This window comes from Heterocephalus glaber, unplaced genomic scaffold (genome assembly GCF_053883595.1).
Source record: "Heterocephalus glaber isolate CG9 unplaced genomic scaffold, H.glaber_assembly_v1.0 deba00001578, whole genome shotgun sequence".
Classification (NCBI taxonomy): Eukaryota; Metazoa; Chordata; class Mammalia; order Rodentia; family Bathyergidae; genus Heterocephalus; species Heterocephalus glaber.
In genome coordinates, this window is record NW_028258359.1 from 599,567 (window position 1) to 619,197 (window position 19,631).

The 19,631-nt window shown below is 45.4% G+C and overlaps 1 protein-coding gene across 5 annotated transcripts in view; it reads right to left on the minus strand.

The window, feature by feature from the left end:
* Positions 1-19,631, minus strand: part of Farp1 (FERM, ARH/RhoGEF and pleckstrin domain protein 1) — a 275,312-nt gene that overhangs the window by 28,370 nt on the left and 227,311 nt on the right. For 2 of the 5 annotated variants that reach the window (XM_004858630.4, XM_021239366.2), the window contains exons 13-16: positions 18,694-18,949; positions 4,669-4,856; positions 3,594-3,683; positions 2,491-2,624 (exon numbers count right to left, since the gene is read on the minus strand). In XM_004858630.4, coding sequence (XP_004858687.1) covers positions 2,491-2,624; positions 3,594-3,683; positions 4,669-4,856; positions 18,694-18,949 — 668 coding nt within the window. The remainder of the gene's footprint in view (positions 1-2,490; positions 2,625-3,593; positions 3,684-4,668; positions 4,857-18,693; positions 18,950-19,631) is intronic. The other 3 variants (XM_021239368.2, XM_004858631.4, XM_004858632.4) reach the window with 3 other exon arrangements.

Consider the following 19,631-nt stretch of genomic DNA (forward strand, 5'->3'; position numbering starts at 1 on the left):
AATGGCATGCAATCTCATTACCCCAACTGAAACATGAATCTTGGCCCTGGGGTAGTGTTCTGCAGGTGCTCTGGGCCTTTAAGCAGTGATTGTTTTCCAGACTGGCTCTTGCTAACAAGACATTGTCTGGGGTAAAATTTCTTCACCTTGGCCACATACTGGAATCACCTGGGAGCTGTAGAGAGCTGCTCAGTGCTTGGACACTACCCTTTAGACATTCTGATGTCACTCATCTGTTCTTCCTGGTGAAAATATTGTTTAAAGGTTCCAGGTGATTTCAATGAGTGGCCAATGTTGGGAACTATGGGTAAAAAGGACAGTGATTTGTTAGTCTGTTAGCTCCCACTAAACTCCCTCACACTTGGCCCTTCCTCCTGAGTCCCTGTAGAGCCAGCTCTTCCTTGTCATGTACTGGAGGAATTGGTTAGCTGAACTTGACTGCCAAACTTTACATTTAGTCCTGATGAGCATCATCAGTGGTCTGCCCCATTGTCACAAGGTTGCTGAAGGTCACGTCAATTTGAAAAGCATACTGACTATCTGGTCTCTCTCTAGCTTTGAGTCTTTCCCATGTCCACGTAAAACATGGGTGAAATTATAGATCTTTGGAAATATGGTAATGAAAACCCTTTGGGAATCAAATGATATTAGCTGCTCTTTAAGCAACTGGATATTCTTTCACAGATAAGTTGAGGATGCTAGAGATTTATGGTCCCATGTAAACCCATGAGTATACTATTTATTGCCGAAACAAGATTATGTCTGACAGCTCTCCAAAGTTCTCTGGTTGTGGCTTCTAAAGTGGGAACCAGGACCAGGGATTTAGCTCAGTGGTTCCGCCGCCTGCCTCACAAGCACAAGGTCCCAAGTTCGATCCCCGGTACCAAAACAAGAACAAAATAAAGTGGGAACCAAAGCCATCAAGATGGGCTGCCTGGGTACTGCCAGTTGATGCCATTTTCTACATATGGCCTCTCCAATGTGACAACAAATCATCTGTCATGTGCACTGATTCTGACTCACAAGCCCTGGGCCTCCAGAAATGTATCTAAGACTGTGATGACACAGGTCCCATTGGTTGCAAGACAAAGGGGGACACTCTGGTTTCTCCAGAGTTGTGAGGTCCCTGACCACTTTGAGAGCATCAGTCGCCTTTGTATGAAGGAGGGGGCTACATGGAAGAACACATGTTTCAGGTAAGGTCTGGCAAGTGAAAGATTTTGTGGCACTTTCATTTTGAAAAATGCTATTTGGTTTATATTCAGAACACCAAACTTCTAGTTGAAATGCCATTTCCTTTTCTTCTCCCATTTTTAGCGAGGTTGACTTTGTACCATTGTATCTCAATCCTGCCTGTGTTGTGCCCCCTGGGGCCTCTTAGGAAAGCCAGCTGCTCGTTCTCCCAAAGGAACAAGCATTGCGCGTGAAAGATGCTCCTGGTGTAAAAGCCACAGAAGCTGACACTGTTCGGAGGATCAGAGAGCTTGCGCAGCCTCAGCACATTGGCCTGAAAAGCAGAGAACCAGCTCGCCTCTCTATAAAGACCACGATCCAGGGTCACCTGAGGCAAGGCAGCCTCTAACAGGGCTCCTGCTGGCCTTAGTCACCGAATGCCCCTGAGGCCACTTTCCACCGGGTTGTCACCTGCAGCGAGGATGCAGGGCACAACAGATTTCCACTGCTGCCAAAAGCACACAAGCCTTTTGCTATTTTCTCCTGGCACTTCTACAATGCATATTTAGTAGACAACTCCCTATGTGTCTTTCCACATATAATTTTTTTTTTTAAACTGTAAGAATTTTCTATAAAAGGTTCCACTTTAGTTAAGGTTACATCCAATTTTGCATTCTACAGTATATAGTTTTTCTGGATGTTTTTGTACCTCCCTCTTCTCCCCAAGTTAACATCTTATTTTATATTTGCAGGACAGACTGAACATTATTTTTACCCAATCTGCTGTTGATGGACATTTAGGTCATTCCTAATCTTTTAATCCTGCCCTGGATGTCTTTGTTCATTCATGTGATAAATCAAGATAAAAGTGTGTGTACTGCATTGGGCTTTGTATTTTTCAAAGCACTTTTAAATACGGTGAAATACGATACAGAAAACCACATGCGACACATACACATTTCACAAGTATCTGTGAGGCAAGCATGAGTGAAGTATTACCAACACTCCTCAAATCCTTCACCAGCTTCCCTTCGATCCTCACTGTCCCTCTAAAAGCCATTACTATCTTATTTTCTGAGAATCACATATAATTATCATGAAAAAAAACGCATTGTGAAAAATTGTAAGCCAGAGTGGGGGGAAAAAAAGTAAAGATGGGACTTAAAAACACGTCGAGTTTAACTGAAGAATCCTCTTAAAGCTACTGGCCCTCACCCAGTGTCCTGCCTTTCCACTCTGCTCCTGCCTGCTGCTTACGCGGGGCGACAGAGAAGCAGCACTCGAAACAGGACGAGGAGGAGGCACAACTGTACTCACCACAGGGCAAGTCGTTGCTCAATTTCCTTGAGAAAATTGGTATGAAATTTGTGCAAAGGTTCAAAATTCAGGAATATCAGACTTTTCAATGTTTCGGGCATGGCGTCCTCTTTGCTCACTGTGCTCTGAAACCACTGGGAAGGAACAAAGAGAAATCAGAGGGGTCGGGATGAATGACGGATGTTGGTGGCATTCCAGGAGCCTGGCACGAAGGAGTGTTTAAGCTTCTGGAACAGAAGAGCACCAGGCCTCGCTACCACCCTTACTCCCTCCCCTAGGGGCTGAGCGGCCCTCGCTACTGCTTACTCAGTTGCCCCCGGGTTGTCAGGCCAGGAGGACTTCCTCACACAGGCTACTACTTGGATCCCAGCCTCCTTTCTGGCCAACATGCTGGACGCCACCCTCTTGCTTCGGTGCTTTGGGAACTGCCACCGCTGCTCCTTTGTTAAACGAAAGAGGCCAATCCAGGGGACAGAGCGGCCACCTGGACACAGTCCTTAGGTCATCGAGTTGAGTGGGAATGGGGGACCCACAGTGTTCACAGGACTGAGCACAAGGCCCATCACAGGGAGGACAGAAATTCAGTGTTCCAATGTACCTTCCAACCAGCTAGTTCTCTCCCACAATGCAGGGGTCAGGAAGCCACCCAGAATGCCTTGATTTTGCTCCCAAGACTGAACAGGATTGATTACAATAATAAAAGGCAGTCTTCTGGTAGATTTTGCTGACATGGCTCAACTTATCGGCAAAGACAAAATGAGGTTCCTGTTCATTCTGAGACCTCCCCGGAGCAAAAGTAAGCAGTTTACATTTGACAATGGGCAGAACACAAAATGTTCTGGATTGGTTTGTTCAGACAGTAAAACCTTTGATTTTAATTTTCTCTAAGAACTTCCTTCCTTTGCACTTAAAACTACAATAAAATCTTCAGAGTATATTTCAAATTAGATCTGCGATTAGCATTTAATTTCCATAACCCAGGACCAAAATCCTTTCAACTGAAGTCCGAGAACCTAATGCTTAATTAGCTCCAGCTTCTCTCCTGAAGCTGAGTATTAGTTTAGCTAAATTGAGTAATTCTTTAAAGGAAATACTGCACATACCGAAGTGACGACCTCAAGGTCCTTCAGATACGTCCGCTCCGTGGTGGACACTTCTTTAGCAATGTGGTATGCCTTGTCGGCTGGAAATCTCTGCAAAACCCATCAGAGAAAACGAGACACAACAATCACTTTTCATGTCAGTCTCTGAGAATGTCCAGATTATAAGAAAGCCCCGATTCTAGTGATGGATTACTAACTTCACGATCTTTTGCCAGCCAGCAAATAAGCTCTTATTTATTCTCCTTTCTGTGTTAGGGGAACGAGGATAAAAGAATGAATATCTGTGGTGAGAATATTGTCTAAGAATGTTTGCTTCCACGTAAATATTACATCAGCTCCAGGATACGAATTAGTAAAGGAACAATTATGAAGTAAGTCTTCAAGGAGACACAGCAAGGAGAAACTAGGGTTCTTTGTCCTGGAGCCAGGGCTGGTGGTGTGGGTGTTGAAGAAATCTTGTAAAACGGAAGTTACGGAGTTTGTGGGGATACCAAGGGTCGCTAGATGGGAAGCAAGCGACAGGGTGCAATCAGCTGGTGATGCCATGGGGACTGGGTCCTCTGAGCCTATCATGCAGGCGGACAGCGGGACCTGAGGGCAGACCCGCCACCAGGTTTCGCTTTCTCTTTGAACTGTAGCAAAGACGAGGTCCCTTGCTCCCTGCCGTTCTGCTCACTGCCCACCAGAATCCACCTGATTGTACCCTGGGTATAGACACAGAAGACTGAAAGCCAAGGCTCACGAAGTACGTGGACACCCGTGTTCAGAGCAGCATTATTCACAACAGCGATGTGGGACAACCCGACCGCCCACGGGCTGGCCAGCATGGGGAATTATTCTTCAATGGGAACAGTTTTTGTTGGGGAAGATGAAAAAGACTTGAAGATGGATAGGGATGATGGTTTGGGGACATGAGAAAGTACTAATGGTACTGAACTGTACCCTTTAAAGTAGTACATTTATAGTATGCTTATCTTGCTTTCCCTTCTCATCCCATTTAGTAAGTGCCTACACATGCATGTGTGAACACACATGCACACATGCGCGCGCGCACACATGGAAGTTCACCCAGCACCTTCCTCCGGCCCTCCTCCTCGTCGTCAGTCCTCGGGCACACCTGGTCGCTCAGCAGCGGGCTGATCAAGGGTGAGGCCTGCTTGGTGTCAGGACTCAGGTTGGGAGACAGGGTGGCAGTGGCAGGGACAGCTCCTCCCTGTGAGTTGATGGACAGCTCTGAAAGGTGAGGGCTACCAGTCAGGGAGCCTGTTTGGGGATGAGAAGTTTTAAAGAAAAAAAAAAGTAATTCCTTCTAGGATTTGATTTCTATTCACAACTTCCACCTTTTCTAATCTTTAGAACCTTGGCTACCAACCATATGGCAAATTTAATGTACTCATTATTTTCTAGGTTTTTTGCCCCCTAAGTTGCAGCTGTCTTAATGGTAAAAATACCCAAGTATGCATAATTCAATGGAGGCCCAGTTACATAACTAAGGGTAAGACAGAAAATTCTGCACGGGTAACAATTAAAATGGCTTCAGAGCATAGTACAGCCCACAACCATATTTTCACCTCTTAACTATTGCCTTTGCTTCTAAGAATTACTCAAGAAAGACACAGCATCTATAAAACAAGGAGACACGGAGAAATGAGTAGAAAACAGAACTAAACTAACAGGCAACTAAGGACTGGCGTACTTAGGACAAACTACGTCTTGTAACAATGGGTCACAGCTAACGGAAAGGTCAAGCAACTAACTCCCCACTCTACAAAGAACAGAAGCAAGCTTGTTATACCTGGTGATGTCACTCCATGTCTGTCACTGTTTGGGACAGAAACACTAGTATCACATTACATGTCATGGTGGTCATTTAAAATGCAAGCTGAAGGCTGTTACATTATCATGGTTCCTCCTTGCAACAGGTAGTCAGTTGGTGCTCAAAAAAGGATACTATATTCCATAATGTGAAAATATATATACATATTACCCACTATAGTCAGCCAAGGGAGGTGACAGATGACAGGATGCTCTTAGCCAATATACATATGCAAATTATACCTCAGCCCACTGAAGCTACATGGAGTGTTTCAAAATGTACTTCTCATCTGTTTGTTTTGACCTAACCTTTAGGTCCATAATTCCGATGCAGACTGGCTAGCGCTAATGTTAGGTAAACAAAGTTACCATGGTAGGGAAAGAAGGTCAAGGATCGTTCAGATTTCAGTACAGAGTTTCAGGCTCACTGCTACTCAGCACACTGTGAAGGATTCCGAGCAAAGGGGAAGCAGGAAAGTTATCAGGGAGCGGCCCCCTTTTCCTGACATCTGTCCCCTCTGCCTCCGGAGTCATTAGAGACACTGTGAGATTCCAAGATACAGCGGCTGACAGTGGAGCTGACCAAGGCAAGGCAGTGAATTTGTTCCCCTAAGACTGAGCCAGGGGAAAACAGCGGCCTCCACCCTGCTCCCAGACTCATGGTTAGTTAGCAGCGGCAGCCACCAAACCAGGAAAATGACCAAGAGCAGACGCCCAGCCCCCTGGCAATTGATCAGTACAATGATCCTTGAATAACAAGACTAGAAAAAGTGAGGAAAAGGCAGATTTATAAAGTTTGCATTTAAAAAACTCCCCATGCTTTTTAACAAACCTCGCTGAAATGAAGGGCTGGTGTCAGAGACCCGTCACCCCACACACCACCAAACCCAGAAACCCCGGAGAAAAAGGCCAGAAATCGCTTCACAAATGTCAATTTTATTGACACTAGTGCACAAGTGAGTACAATAACTGTGAAAGAATCGGAACTTGCAGATAGAAATAGTGACAACATATTAGAACTGCAATTGTTTCAAGGTACTACACTATTCTCTTTAAAAAAAAAATCACAAAAAGAAAAATGTTATCACTCCAAATAGGAATTAGAAAAGAGAAATTCTGGCATTCCATGCATTTGTGAGTTGCGGTTTGAGAGTCACTTTTTAATGTGTCCACCAAGGATCCAGCAAAACACGGGGGGCTTCCTGGGGGCGCTCACTCCATGTGGGGGTCAGGAGAGGCAGACAGAAGTGACAGCATGCTGGGCCCCACGTCGGCTGTGACGTGGGCAGAAAAAGCATTCAACTCGCCAGTGAGAGTCGGAACCAAGAATAAAAAGGCTTGAGGGGGACTGGGCAGTGAGGAGACAGGAACGGTGAGACAGGAAATACAATGCCTCTCAGCAAGGGAGATATAGGTGTGCACATTCAAATACAACCGGTCCCACCCTCCGAGGGTCTGAGGCTAAAGCCCTTGCTGACATCCACCCGGGCACATTCGTAGGAAAGCATAAGGCAATAGACTGGTTCTAGGAAAGGTGCCACCTGCCAAGAGGCGTGGTACAATCCAAAGAAGAGAGGCGGTTAGATTCAGAGATATCCCCGTGGACTGCACTCGAGCTGGAAACTGGAAGACTGAACGTGAACATCCTGCTCGCCCGTGTACCTCAGTGGCAATGTAGCGGACAGCTCAGGGTCAGCTCGAGGGTTGCCGGGTGGAAGTTTGCTACATTTCACTCCTGCAGTCCAGTCTAAAGATGTGTGCGAACACCTACTTTATGCGTCACGATGGACACGCAGGGAATGACCAAGCTAAAGCGGCCAATGTCCTTTTCATGAGAGGGGTCTGTATCGATTCATAGGGCCTAAGAAAGGAAAGGCCAGGGGTTTAGTAAAGTGTAAGACCAATCAGTCGATAAACACCAAACAGTCTGATCTAGAAAACTATCAGCAGATCTAGGAAAGGCAAAGGTCCAAATCACCGAAGTTCAGTTTTGTAAATGTGAGCTGGGTCCATGGAGGACAGGCCCCCTTTTCTCTTTGCAAGAGAAACCACAGGAAGCTTTGAGGTTTTAGAGGTGACATAGTGCCCCCAGCCCTCACCCCGTGTTACTTTACCATTCAGCAATCAACGGAATATGCTGACAGGGGCAATTAATAGAATTTGGCAGCTTGGTGAGTAATTAAAATTCTGTTTTGACTTTGAGCCACAGCATTGACAATACTCTCTACAAACCTGTGTGCTCACACACAGGTGTGACAGGTGTGTCTAAAGAAAGCCAATGTCCAAGGTCAGAGTTATTAGAACTATGACATTAGAACTTCTGTCTTCACTGAAGTAGTCCATTTTACAGAAAAGCGAAAAAGTGCGGTCCTGTTCTTAGATAAGATGAACCTGATCTAACACAAGGCTATAAAGTTTCCTCAACTCACAGCCTGTCACCAGCTTTGAAGGCACAGCTAGCTCCAGGCAACAAGGAAAGAAAACTGTGACTCATGTCCCCTGCTACTCAGTGAAATTACTAATGACTCGGTATTGTTCTCATTTCTCCTTTTTAACAAATTAATGCAAAGGAGTAGTATCTTTTATCATGAAGCTCTAGGCAAATAATTTGGGGGACCCATGAGGAAGCACCTGGATATTAAGGCAACAGGTGGAAAGAAGTGTAAAGAGATTACAAAAAGATTAGCTATACTTAAGATTTCTGGAACTTTCTAAGGTTTTAATAAACATGCTTCCTACTTTCAGCAATTTCCCCTCCCTCCCAGGCACTCGGTTACATTTCAGGTTAATAACTCTCAAATCCTTCCCTCTTCCGGATGACTTCATAACCCCCACCCCCAGCTGCCATTCATCTGAAGTCTGAGGTTGTGTCAGCCCAGTGGACCGGCCACGCTTCCACTGACTCTGCTCTCAAGGGAAGCATTTCTGGTAATTGCTTTTTAAGATCCTTTTAAATATACTTTCTCATTGCACAATCATGGAATTTCAAATTAGCACTGCTATATTTATGGATTTCAATTTATCAGCTAGCCCAGAAACAGCCTTTGCTGGTCTCTCTTTTGAAAGTATCTTCATAATTCTCTCCTGGTCCCGGGGAGGCTGGGTTTCCGGCACCATCGCTTGACCTGCTCTTTCGAAAAAGCACTGCAATGTCCTAGGTGGGTGGTTCTTGCTCTGCCTGGCAACTCTATGGCTTTTGTCCTCCACAGGACTGGGCACAGTTCCACCCTGACCACCTGCCTCTTCAGCTTGTGCTAAAGGCTTAAGACCTCACACAAGTCTGGGAAAAGAAAATATTTCTAATCGATTTTCCTAGTAGTAAAAATGACATTTTGAATACTTAAACTTGCCCTTTTTGTAAACCAGACAGTAAGTTGGTGATTTCTTTTTTTTTTTTTTTTTTTGGTACTGGGGATTGAACTCGGGTCCTTGCGCTTGCGCAGCAGGCGGCGAAACCACTGAGCTAAATCCCCAGCCCAAGTTGGTGATTTCTAACTTTTAACTAGATAAATAACTTTCCTGTAAAAGAAGGAACAAAAATATGATAATTTTTTTTTTTTTCTTTTGGTACCGGGGATCGAACTCGGGTCCCTGCACTTGCACAGGAGGTGGCGAAACCACTGAGCTAAATCCCTGGCCCCTCTGACGATAATTTTTAAAAAAGTAATCTGCAATCAGTTTGTTAAATAAGTATTTGACGGGGTTTTTTCCCCCTCGGTACTGGGGATCGAACTCAGGACCTTGCACCTGCCAGACAGGCGTGGCATCACTGAGCTACATCCCCGGCCCTTAAATGTGTATTTGAGAATGAGAATACTGGTGAAAGAGAACACAGATTACTTTCTCAATGTCTTTTTTCAAACGTCTCTCAAATAAAATAATTTCTTCTGGGAGCTTCTAGATGCTACTCCTCTGTCGTGATTCACCTCCTGTTATTTGGTTCTAAGATACAGGTAATTTTATCTATGTACCTAGAATATGTTCCAAAGGCACATGTAGGAAATACATTAGAAACAGGTTTTCATGTTTTTTAAGAGGGTCCTTTTAAACACACAATCTGTCTCTAAAAGAGAATACAACAAAATTGCTCTAGAGAGAATCTGTTTTGAAAGCCAGTTATCAGAAGATCAGTATTATGCTGAACCAGAGTGGTATCCAGAACAGCCAAGTATTTTCTGCTACCTATGTTGGGTTCCTGCCCAACTCTTCTACAAGAGAAGCTGGCAGCATTTTATTGAAATTACAGAGTCCCACATGAAAAACCAGGTCACCCGATTACCACATTAGCGGCGTTATCCTCTTCTTGATACCTCAGGTTGCTGAGGGTAATGTGTGTGCTTCTCACACCCAGTTCCTTTAAGACAAGTTTTACAAGCAGCTAAGTATCCACTTCACAGTTCATTGTCAAGCAATTCAGAAAAACAACAGTGATGCACTTGCAGAAAAATACAAAGAGAAATGTCACACTAATGGAAAATGGTGGAGAATGCACAAGCTTCATCTTACTTAGGGGGAAAAGGTAAAGGAGAATGCTCATTTGTTTGAAGATGGTGCTGGTGGTATAAGATTGGGGCTGGGGAACACTGGTCCTTCATACCAATGAGAAATAACCATTTTGTACTCAGGGCAAAACTTCAGCCATCAGTGGAAAAGAACAGTTACAATGGACAGTTTTTACAGCAAGATACCGGTTAGGACACGTAAAAGCCTCTTCGGTTTATATTCACAAGGGATATTAATACTGTGCACACACTATGGCATGAGTTTGGCCTTCCAGGCTGCAAGAGGCACCAAGCTCACATTGTTACTGGAGAAGCTAGAAATTTTCCCGGTGATAGAAACTCATGCTTTATTGAGGTAATGCATTTGTGTGCAGTGGAGAAGAGATGAAACCAGACAGCATCTGTGGTAGCCTGCATAGTTGGGTGCTCAGCAAAAGGACAGACAGCTCACTGGCCATGAGAAGACCCTGGGGCTGGGCTGGTGGGGGTCTTATCTGCCCCTCCCAACAAGACCAACACACAGCTAACTTCAGACAGATATGATCTCCATAAAGCTTCCTTTTTGTTTTTCATGGTCCTGGGGTTTGAACTCAGGACCTCACGCATACTAAGCAAGTGCTCTACCACTGGGCTACAACCCAGTCAGCCCTGTGCAAAGTTTCCTATCCCCATTTAAATGGATGCTTGCACTCAGAACACGCTGGCCCCCGCTTTGGCTCCCCAGGTGAGCTGCCAGCACAGATGCACTCTGTTTCAGGGAGAGCTCCCCTTGTACAGTGATCCTGTCACTTCCCAGGGTCCCCTCCCCATGCACTCCAGCCTTGTTAGAAGATGAAGCCAGCAAGGCCAGGTCCTCTAGTCCCCTTCTCTCCCCAACTTAGGGAAACACAACACCCTTTGCGGTGACCCCGGGGGTGCGTTCACTTGACAGTGTGCTGGTGAGTGCACAGGATCACTGTGTCCCAGAGGAAACACATACTCCAAATACAAACTGGTATTTGGCGGTATTAAGAAAAAGAGGAAATGAAAGAGAAAGAAAAGACATCAGACAGTGCTCCAACAATGCAGGAAACAGGCTACGCCATGCTTCAAGGATAAAGACAGAATGCTGCAAACAGCCTTTTCTTCCACATAGGTACATGCTGACAAAATGCTGCATACAGTGGAACAACAAAAAAATGTTTTCTGGAATTTATTAAACAAATGACAAAAATGAGAATGAAGTCCCCAGCCTTTTCTGTTTTCCAATCAATTTGGCATATTTTAGGAAATTTTAACAGAACATATTACCTATAGTGGTAAATAAATATACACACAGAAAGAACAGAAGGGAATCGGATTAATAACACAGGCCAAGGGCCAGAGATTTAGCTCAGTGGTTCTGCCGCCTGCCTCGCAAGCGCAAAGACCTGAGTTCGATCCCCGGTACCAAAAAAAAAAAAAAATATAGGCCAAGCTTGTGAGATTTAGTTAGTCAGGGGTCACAGCAGCTTTCCCAGGCAGGAAAGGGGAAGAGCGAGGGGTTTAACCATCACCATTCCGGTGCCTCTGCAGCGAGCAGACGCGTGCTCTTAACTGAGGAAGATCTATCTTTGGCCGTTTTGTAAATCCCTGCAGACAGGCTGGCAAATGCTTTGTGTCTTAAAAAAGGACTTGGAGGCCCAGAGAAAAATTGTTAGCTGGGTTTCAGGAGCCAGAAAAGCTCCTCAGTGAGTAATGACAGACAGATCGCTATGGGCTCCTAAATGACCCTTGTACTGTTTCCTACTTTGCAGCCTGAGAACCACCACACTGGGGATGAAGCAGACTCCCACTTCAAAGTTCCGCCTGCTCCCCGCCACAGGGGTCCCTCTCCCACCTCAGTGCCCTTGGCTTTTGGGCTCTGCTTTCTGCACCATGGTCTGCAATGGCTGCACCTGGCCCAGAGAAAGCCCAAGCCTCCTGCAGTACCATTTTCCATGACCACACTGGCAGGACCAGCTTTACAGTCAATCTTTCAAGCAGCTCCCAGCCTATGGGGATCAGATATCCCATGTCAACAGCTGATTCTTAATCCTCTGGCCACCCCAAGGTGTCTCAGAGTAACTGACCCAGAGCTCGAAGGCGCTGCAAAGCCGCCTTCTGCAGGAGGTTATAATCTAGTTCCAGAGGCCAGGAAGCCGCTAAGGGCTCCCTTCCCAAGCTGTCCTGTGATGCTGTCTCAGTTCATTCATGCTGCGGTTCTCCTGAACAAGTCAGTCTATCTAATTATGAAAGCTTTCAGAAAAAGAAGATTTTCTCATTCTTCCTCAGCTTCAACCAGGGTGTTCGACTGCCTTTGACTTGAGAAACGAGTTCCTTGTCCATCTATTGTTTTTGAGAGAGATGTGCTATTTATTTGTTATTATTTTTGGTGGTACTGAGGATTGAATCCAGGACCTTCACACTGAGCTACAACTCCAGCCCTTTTTGATTTTAAACAGTGTCTTGCTAAGTCATTAAAGTTGCTCAGGTAGGGCTAGAACTTGCGATTCTCCTGTTTTAGCCTTCCAGAGAGCTGGAATTATAGGCATGTACCACCAATCCTGGCTTATGCTGTTTATTTTATGAAGATCTTTTCTCAAATCAAGACCTCACCCCTCCAAACAGATAGAAATCCACACTGTCAACTTTTGTCCACAGGAGAAATGCTCAGACATTTCTCTGTAGGATACACAGGGAAACACAAGCAGACCTTTTCAAGTATGTGTCCAGATAGATGGCAACCAGGTCACTCTAAAGACGGAGGTGCTGGGGATGGGACCCAGGGCCTTTGTGCTAGACAGGCGCTCAGCTGCTGAGTTACAGCCTCAGTCCACACTTGTGAGCTCTGATGTTCTCCATCTCTAGGCCAGCTCCACGTCCAAACCATCATGGAGATTTTCCTTTGCTCATCATTGCTTTTTTTGGTTAATAAAAAGAAAACTGTTGCATTAGGTGGCATGCTAATTGGCCTAAAAGCCAGGGGTTCGTTTTAAACACCAGCAGCTGGTACTCGAGGTATGCACAAGTGTTTCCAAGAGACCCCATTTCCCTGCTTAAATTTCAGGCACTCACAAAGAAACAGATGGAATTAAACTAACAGAGAAAAAACAGTGCCAGGCAATTCTTTGATGTCATCAGCGCAAATTTCTTTAATTACTCACTGTTAGTAGAAGTTCATTCCCTAGTACCTTTCCTTCCTCTTTTTTTTTTTTTTTTTTTTTTTTTGGTACCAGGGATCAAACTCAGATCCTTGCACTTGCAAGGCAGACGGCGGAACCACTGAGCTAAATGGTCAGCCCACCTTTCCTTCTTCATGTTCTTATGGGTTTGGCCAACATGGTTGAATATAAACTCAAGAGCAACCAGCAATGGAGTATTCTGAAATGTTCACTTCTTTAAGGCTCAAAGAATCTGGCTCTATTTTAAGGAGAGCCTACAAAGACTCTTGTGCAATTTCATTTGCAAAATTTAGCAGCAACAGAACAGACTCACGTCATAAAACCCAGTGAAGAGCAACTCTAAAGTCACTCAGCTGTGACTATCGGAGTGGGGTATACATACATACAAGACAGAAAGTCCCCTCTGCCCAGAAAAAGTTCCTTTCTTGGGAATGTCACTCCCAAAGCTTTCGAAATTCTAAAGAACTGGAATAAGAAGCCCAGCCAAAACCAAGTGATTATGATAGAAGCAAACAAAGTAAAAATAAACCTGATGGTTAAGGGGGCTCTAGATTTCTCATTTTTAAGCTGAGTCTACCTGTAACTGGAGGGCTCACTGATGGGTGCGGTTCCAACAGACTCATTTGGTGCTGGAATACAGAACAATGTTTAAAGTGGGAAAAGTTGATTAAGTGAACAGGATCCCTGACTCTAGATATTAAAAAGGGGTCTTGGGCAGGGGATTTAGCTCAGTGGTTCCACCACCTGCCTCAAAAGCGCAAGGTCCTGAGTTTGATCCCCGGTACCATAAAAAAAGAGGGGGGGGAGTCTTTATGCCCATTCACAATGGCTTTACCAACACTTAAAATAATGTTTTAATAGCTAAATGTTTTCTTCCTATAGAAACTGCTAGACCACACAAGGCTAACTCACAATGCACATTCACAACAGAATGGACTTTGTACGTTCCGTGGAAATGGAGGGGCTGGTGCCATATTTTCATTTTTGCAGGGCTGGTTTTGTTTTGCTTTTTTAATCATTACTTAGTTTAAATCTTTAAAGAAGTTCTCAGGTAGACAATCACTATTACTCACATTTTAAGTGCAGGCCACACAATTTGGTGAGATAAATCTATGGGAAATTCCCAAAGATGAATCGCACGTTTAGGGAAGAATCTGGCCCACAGACTTCCTCTAATTAAATGCCTGTCTAATAAAATACTGTCGACAGTATCCAGATGACTGGTAAAGGAGCTGCCGCAATTCACTTTAAGTTCTGGCACTCATTAAATGCATTTCTTCATGCTAAAAGAATTTCTTGCCTTTTTACTTTGCCCTTAACAAGCAACAGCAAAGGCAATCACAAAAGGGTCCATAATTTACACATATGGAAATAATATCCAACAAAAGGTATTAATGTTATGAGGCCTGTGATGAGCTAAGAGTGAATTCCCAGATAGGCTTTGTATTCCTATGTGGGCTTTGTCCTTGATCCACAGCCTTACTATAGCATTATACAAGACAGCAGAGAGCCTCAAGGCCTGGATTCCTTGATGAACTGCGAGATCAGCATACTGGCTATTGTCTTACAAAGACTGGTGGACAGGTCTTAGGAAACTGTCACCAGTCTCCATCTCTGCTACCTATTCTTCACACCCAACCCTGTCTTTGGCCTTCCCATCCCCACTTTGGTTCAACTTCATGCAGGGCCAGCCTTCTTAAGCTACACTTAAGCTACTCTGGCGGCCCAGGAGAGACTGAGGGACAGGAGCCTCCCAAAGCCAGGGCATGGCAGGTGCACTGGGAAGGGGCGTTGACTTCCTGAACTCTGAACAGTGATAGCGGGGAGAACATGTCACTGCAGCAGATGGGCCCCGCCAGGCTCAAAGCATGGGTGCATTTACTCCCCCACCAATGCTGTGGAATATTTATGCATGGAGGACAAGCTTCCCCAGAGACAAGGGAATATGCTCAACACATCAGGATATATGGCCCGGGACAAACTATGCCTCCACGCTTTTAAGCATTATTAATTACAGTGGGATTGTAGCTTTCACAAACTCTGGCCAAGAAGCTGAGAAACTGAGTTGCTTAACTGGTTCAAAACCAATGAGGGAAATATGTGCGACTCTAAAAGTGGTAACTCTTGTCAATATAAAACTGAGTACATAATGACTGATCAACTGCCTTTAAAACACATTATATAAAATCACTTCTGTAGGAAAAAGCAAAACAAAACAACTGCTGGAGCATGTTTTGCCTCGGAGGCTTCTATTTGATGATTCATGTTATATTTACGAAAGTTAATAACTAGTGCTCATCCATATTTAGTTGGAAAAAGAAAATTCATTTGAAAAAAACCACTTTCACAATTAACAGGATTCTAAACTTCACTCAGCTGAACTTAAATTTGATGAAGCTTTCATACAGTGACATCTGTTGACATCTTTTTCTATGTTGACATCTTTTTCTAAATCTAAATAGAATATGCAAAAAGGGTTATAACTGCAAAAAACCCACAAAAAAGAGCACTTTTCCCCATTTATTATGGCTTGTAACTGCCTAAGTCAAGTCTATGTGATCCCTACTCTTCATGTTTGATTTTACTTATTAATTCAGAGTCTCCAAAATTAAAATGTAGATTCTAGAAGATCCAATGGCACCAAGATACCACATAGAGTAAAAAGCCAAAATCTAGTGACCAAGGTTATAGTTTCAGCTTTGTTGTGAAACAGGTATATTACTGTGTGAAGTCACATCACTTCACCAGAACAAATTTTCTCACTCATAATGAAGGTTTGCCTTAGATGATTTCTAATCTCACCTTCTGGCTTTAAAATTCTGTGATTCCATTGTATTTATCACTCTAAAGCAAGACGTAAATAGACTACTTCAATGAACAACTTTCAAAAACTATCCAATAATCAGTTTGATTCATCAACCATGCACTGAATCAAACGATTAGGAAAGTAAGACAAAAATGTCTGTATAAAAACGGCTTGATCATCAGAATCTTTAAAACCAACTTTTGACATTCATGTGGACAATCACTCACTTGTGAGCCACAAGGCGAGTGGCCACTTCTACTTGTTATGTCCTGCTGCCAAATTCTACTCAGTCTCCTAAACACGCCTCACTTTCCCTGTGATGTCGAAGTCACAGGATGAGTCTTGTAGGGCTCTGGCACGGCAGCACGTCTGGGACTGTATCATTGTTACAAGCCTTCTCAATAATTTTGTAGTTGCTTCAGATCTAAAAATTTTAATCTACAATTTATCTTTTTAAAAAAAGTATCAAAGATGGCAAAGTACAAACAAGTCATTAAAAAAAAAAGTATTTCATTTGTGACACTTTTCTTACTTTGCAAGCAAGCCACACATTCAGCTCACACTTTTGACACATTCCACTGGATTCTACCAGGCAAGCAGGTCCGGTTGGGAAGTGGCCCTGGCTGCCCGGCAGAACTATCCATGGGAGCCCAAGTTGGAACCTAGACCAACAGACCGACATCTCTAGGCTCAGCGCCAGGCATCACTAATTTTGACAATGGCTCAGGTGACTCCAATGTGCAGCTAAAACCGACACACAAACTGAGTTAAAACCAGGCTCTTTGATCTATGGTACGGGAGTGCTGGGTGAGTCAGGAGAGAGGTGAGCAAGGTTTAAAAAGATACCTATATTCTCTGTTAATGCTCAGAGAAACATTCGCATGTCGCTGTTCCCAGAGGACTCTGGTCACAAGAACGTGCACAAAGGCCACCCCAGGCCAAGGATGCTACAGAGCGGTCCTCTGCGGTGCGCGTGATCGCCAGGCAGGCGTTTAGCTGGCTGACCGACTGGTAACAACAGCGCCTATTGTAGGTGTTCATTTTCCCCTGCACTGCCACTCAATGGCACTTCCTCTCCAAGGAGATCTGAGAGCCACAACAACAGCTTCTTTAAACACAACTGACAATCTGACCCACCGAGGCAAATCCAAACCACATCAGCTGTCCCAAGTCTACTGCCATCCATGGAGACTTGATGAGCTTTATAACATTTCCCAGGAAGCCTGGAGAGCAGAAATAACCCCAGATTCTTCACATTAAAATATTCATTGCTCTTGACTAAGATTTTACCTACTCAATCTGAACTAGCAATCAACTTATATTTGGCCTTAAATCTTGTCCGCTCTTCTCTTTATGAGGCACAGAAAAGCAGCCCCCCTTTTAAAGAAGGGGCGGGAAGCCAGGGTGCCTTTCCTGTGATCTCAATGACACTTTAAACACTCAACCAATGGGAGGGAGATCCGTACACATAACTGAACATGCATAGAAATATAACACACCATACACACGACCAGATCCACCGTGAAGAATTGCTTCCTAGCCTTCAGCCAGCAAAATAAACAAGCTCCCGGTAACTTGTCCTTGGACTTGCTGTTTATCTTGTCCACTTTTTCTGGAAAGCAAACCACTTACAAGAAGTTTTGTTTCTTAGTAGTTTTAGAAGTCAGGCATGCCTCCTCCAAACATACGCCTGTCCAAAACTTCCTCTAACAAATGCTGACTGAAAATGAACGAGTCACCCGGACAGATCACCTCTACTGCAACCCTGGGCTCAGGGTCCCGGGATGCCGAGAGCTGACCACTTCCCTTTCAGCATCCTCAGGCCTCCTCTTCCTCGTTCTCCTCCCTCAAACGCAGGTCTCCCAAGGGTATCTGACTTCTTGCCACAGAAGGGGAGCCCAGCAGTTCCGGGTGACCAAAGGTGGGGAGTTGCCCTGAGGGGCTCACCACAGCAGAATCTGAATCACTGGATTCAGTGTCACTGCTGGTGGAACCCTCGGTCATTTGCAGGGGAGCCAGCTGACCTGCCATGCCGCTGGCGCACACTGACTGCCCCAGGGGCATCTTTGAGGGGGCGCAGGCCAGAGGTGCACCATTGGCTAGCACTCTACCTTCAGAAGCAGCCATGCTGGCCAGCTCCCCCTTTGCATGGTCATCTAGCCTATCCGAGGGCTCTGGGGTGGGTGCTACCTGGCTCAGGATGAGTGGGTCTGTCTCTGACTTATTATATCTACTAGGAAGGTTTCGCAAATATGGCCTCTGCAAGATGGGGGAGTAGTTCTCATCATGGGGATCCCGGTGTGGGAGAGTGTCTTCCCCCACACTCCCCTCTCTAAGCTCATGTCCATTTTCTGAAACATAGCCTTGGGACCCTGTCCTGTCCCAACTCATATTTGGACTTGAACTTCTGCTGCTGGGGGAAAGTGGGCTGGCCAGGGGGCTGTGACCAGCTGAGGCCCTGAACATTTCATCTATCAGGGAGCTATGTCTCGGGAGTCCAGGGCTCCCGCTCCTATCAAAGGTGATGTCGGCCGAATCATCATCAAGGAACTCTCTGGAAGGAGTCCGGGAAGACTTCGCAGAGGGAGGGGAAGCCCTATGCCTAGCCTCTGCTTGCCTCTCACCCCCGGAGAGCAGGTAAACACCACTGGTCAAATCACCCTCATAATTGTCATTTGTTTGGGACCGTGACTGGGACGCTTGTTCTCTGAGAAGGTCGTATTCACTATCTACATCACTGCAGTCAATGAAAGGAATGGAAGTACTGCTGCCTCTAGCAGCCCGGGAAGCTGGACCTGTGCTTGGCTGCAGGGGCTGAGGCTTGCTGGGCTGGATCCGGTCCTTGACAGCCTCCTCCTCATCCTCTTCCTCCTGCGGCACCAGGGTGGCTCTGTCTGCCAGTGTGTTCCCCGGAGGGCTCCTCTTCAGACTGGGGCTCTGGTGGGACCCCGGCTCTTCAGCAGAAACTTTCAGTTCCTTTCCTTGCTGGCAGCTCTGGCCACCGGGCGATGAGGCGCCTTCTCCAAATGTAAGGCTGGCGCTCTTCGGAGACTGGGCAGGGAGGGAAACCAAGAGGAAAGGGAGATCGTTAGGCTAGAGTTGAAAAAGGCAGGCATAACATAATAACATCTCCTGAGGATTCCAGTGGCTGAAAGGACTGTAAGGCAAAGGTTGTCCTGCTCTCCCCGGGGCGAGAAAGACGCACTCCCACAGAAGTCAGTTTGTCACAGGTTACAAGTGAGCCGCCATCTTTGCTTCCTAAGACCTCAGTTTCAGATTGGATTTCCACAGAGTCACGGAATGAGACAGCCCTTCCAGTTTATAAGTGTTTTCCAAGCAAGGGTAGTCAGGGACAGGCTACAGCCTTCAGAGAAATGCTGACCACCTTCTCCCCTTGTACTTCTGAGGGGAGCCTAGCAGGTTAGGCGCTCTATTTGGATCTGCACAGTGAAACCTCTTTCATGTTCTCCCTCCAAAAAGCCCTTATTCTTTTTGACTGAAAACCCTGAAAATGTACCCAGAGGCCAACATGGGAACATGAGCTCCTGTCACCCTCAGAGCAAGAGTGATAATAATGTCTCTTGCTGCCAGTTGTGGCCACTGCCCCGTAACGTGAGCCCTGGAAACCCAATGCCAGCTCTGTGCTGGTGAGGGCTTCCAACATGGCAACAAGCGAGAGCTACACCCACCAGTGGCAAAGCAGGTCCCCATGGGTTTCCACAAGTACCCACTT